The following is a 1,216-nucleotide window of genomic DNA, read 5'->3' as shown; positions in this document are numbered from 1 at the left end:
GGATCCCTCCCACAAAGGCACAGGAGGTTATTGTACAACAAAGTTCTGTCATCATTTTATTGTCCCATCCTTCATATTCACTTTGCCACCCCCTACTGACACACACACCTGCAGCCCATGTGGCATGAACAAAGCAGAATCTCTTTTAATCTAACAAATAAGCCAACTTTCTCATGAATAATCAAAGGGTAGACAAATTCCAAATACCACGGCCAAGGGTTTGAGTATTTTATAAAAGAAGAAATCTGGGGGAAAAAATCCAAAACATTAGAGAAGTTAAGTTAGAGAGATGATAGTAAGGCTTCATAAACTATACCTTGGACAGCTAACTCCTTCCACCTCTCTTTGTTCTGCTGGATGATATCCACCAGGTTGTTTTTGAAGCTCTTCAAGTCCACTGCTGCAAGGGAGTAGTCTGGGGAATAGGACCCGTCACTCACGCAGCCTTTCGTATTTGATCGTCTCAGTGACTCAGCAATGTGTAACCCCACGATGGTGGTTGAGCTACAGTAACAACCAAAGAAACCAAAAATACAAAGTCAGGGTATGAGATGGGGAGCAAAGTCTGAAAAACGTTACAAAGCCAACTGGAAAAGCAAGATGGCAGGAACTAAGGAGCAATTCTGAGCACGTGGCATCTGCCCACCTCCTTTCTCTCCCTCCCCACATGGAGAGGGCCAGGGACTCTCCTTGGTACACTTCTTAGTACACTCCTTAGTATTTGGGTATTTTTTTTGTAGGGGACTGCAGCCCTGTTTCAAAGGCAGATGTAATATAATAGGAAATCACTAGGTGGCAATATTGCCTAATAATTCTTATAAGAATTCCTTGCATAGATATGAAAAATAACAAGGATAATCATTACACAAAAGGTTATTAAACATCAAAAAGATAAAAAATAATGCAGAAAAGAAAATATCATACCTGCTTGCTGCATAGGAAGAAGTTTCGGTTTTTGAGGCTTCCTCTATAAGAGGAATAACAATTTTCTCTGTCGAGTCTGTCAGAAGAGAAAATGTAGGCTCTACTATGAAATCAATGAAACCTACAATATACTTCACAAAATTCATGTGAAAGTTAAATTAAATGAGTTATTAGTGCTGTGTTTTTCAATATTTTTTTTTTTTTTGTCTTTTTTTTTCCGTGTCTGGCAACGGATCGCAACCCGCAGTGTTGCCCCCGTACCGGGCCCGCGACCAGCAACGCGACTGCCACC

At 40.8% G+C, this 1,216-nt stretch overlaps 1 protein-coding gene across 1 annotated transcript in view; it reads right to left on the bottom strand.

Annotated features, from left to right (window-relative positions):
* Nucleotides 1-229: 229 nt before the first annotated feature.
* PDE1A (phosphodiesterase 1A, calmodulin-dependent) overlaps nucleotides 230-1,216 on the bottom strand; it is a 77,447-nt gene continuing 76,460 nt past the window's right edge. Inside the window, 3 exon segments of the mRNA XM_008577583.1 lie at nucleotides 230-278; nucleotides 280-504; nucleotides 925-1,045. Coding sequence (XP_008575805.1) covers nucleotides 230-278; nucleotides 280-504; nucleotides 925-1,045 — 395 coding nt within the window.

The sequence above is a fragment of the Galeopterus variegatus genome, unplaced genomic scaffold, assembly GCF_000696425.1.
Source record: "Galeopterus variegatus unplaced genomic scaffold, G_variegatus-3.0.2 Scaffold1546, whole genome shotgun sequence".
In the NCBI taxonomy this organism is placed as follows: Eukaryota; Metazoa; Chordata; class Mammalia; order Dermoptera; family Cynocephalidae; genus Galeopterus; species Galeopterus variegatus.
Note: the sequence above shows the minus strand (reverse complement) of the source record. Positions and strands in the feature narration are given on the sequence as shown.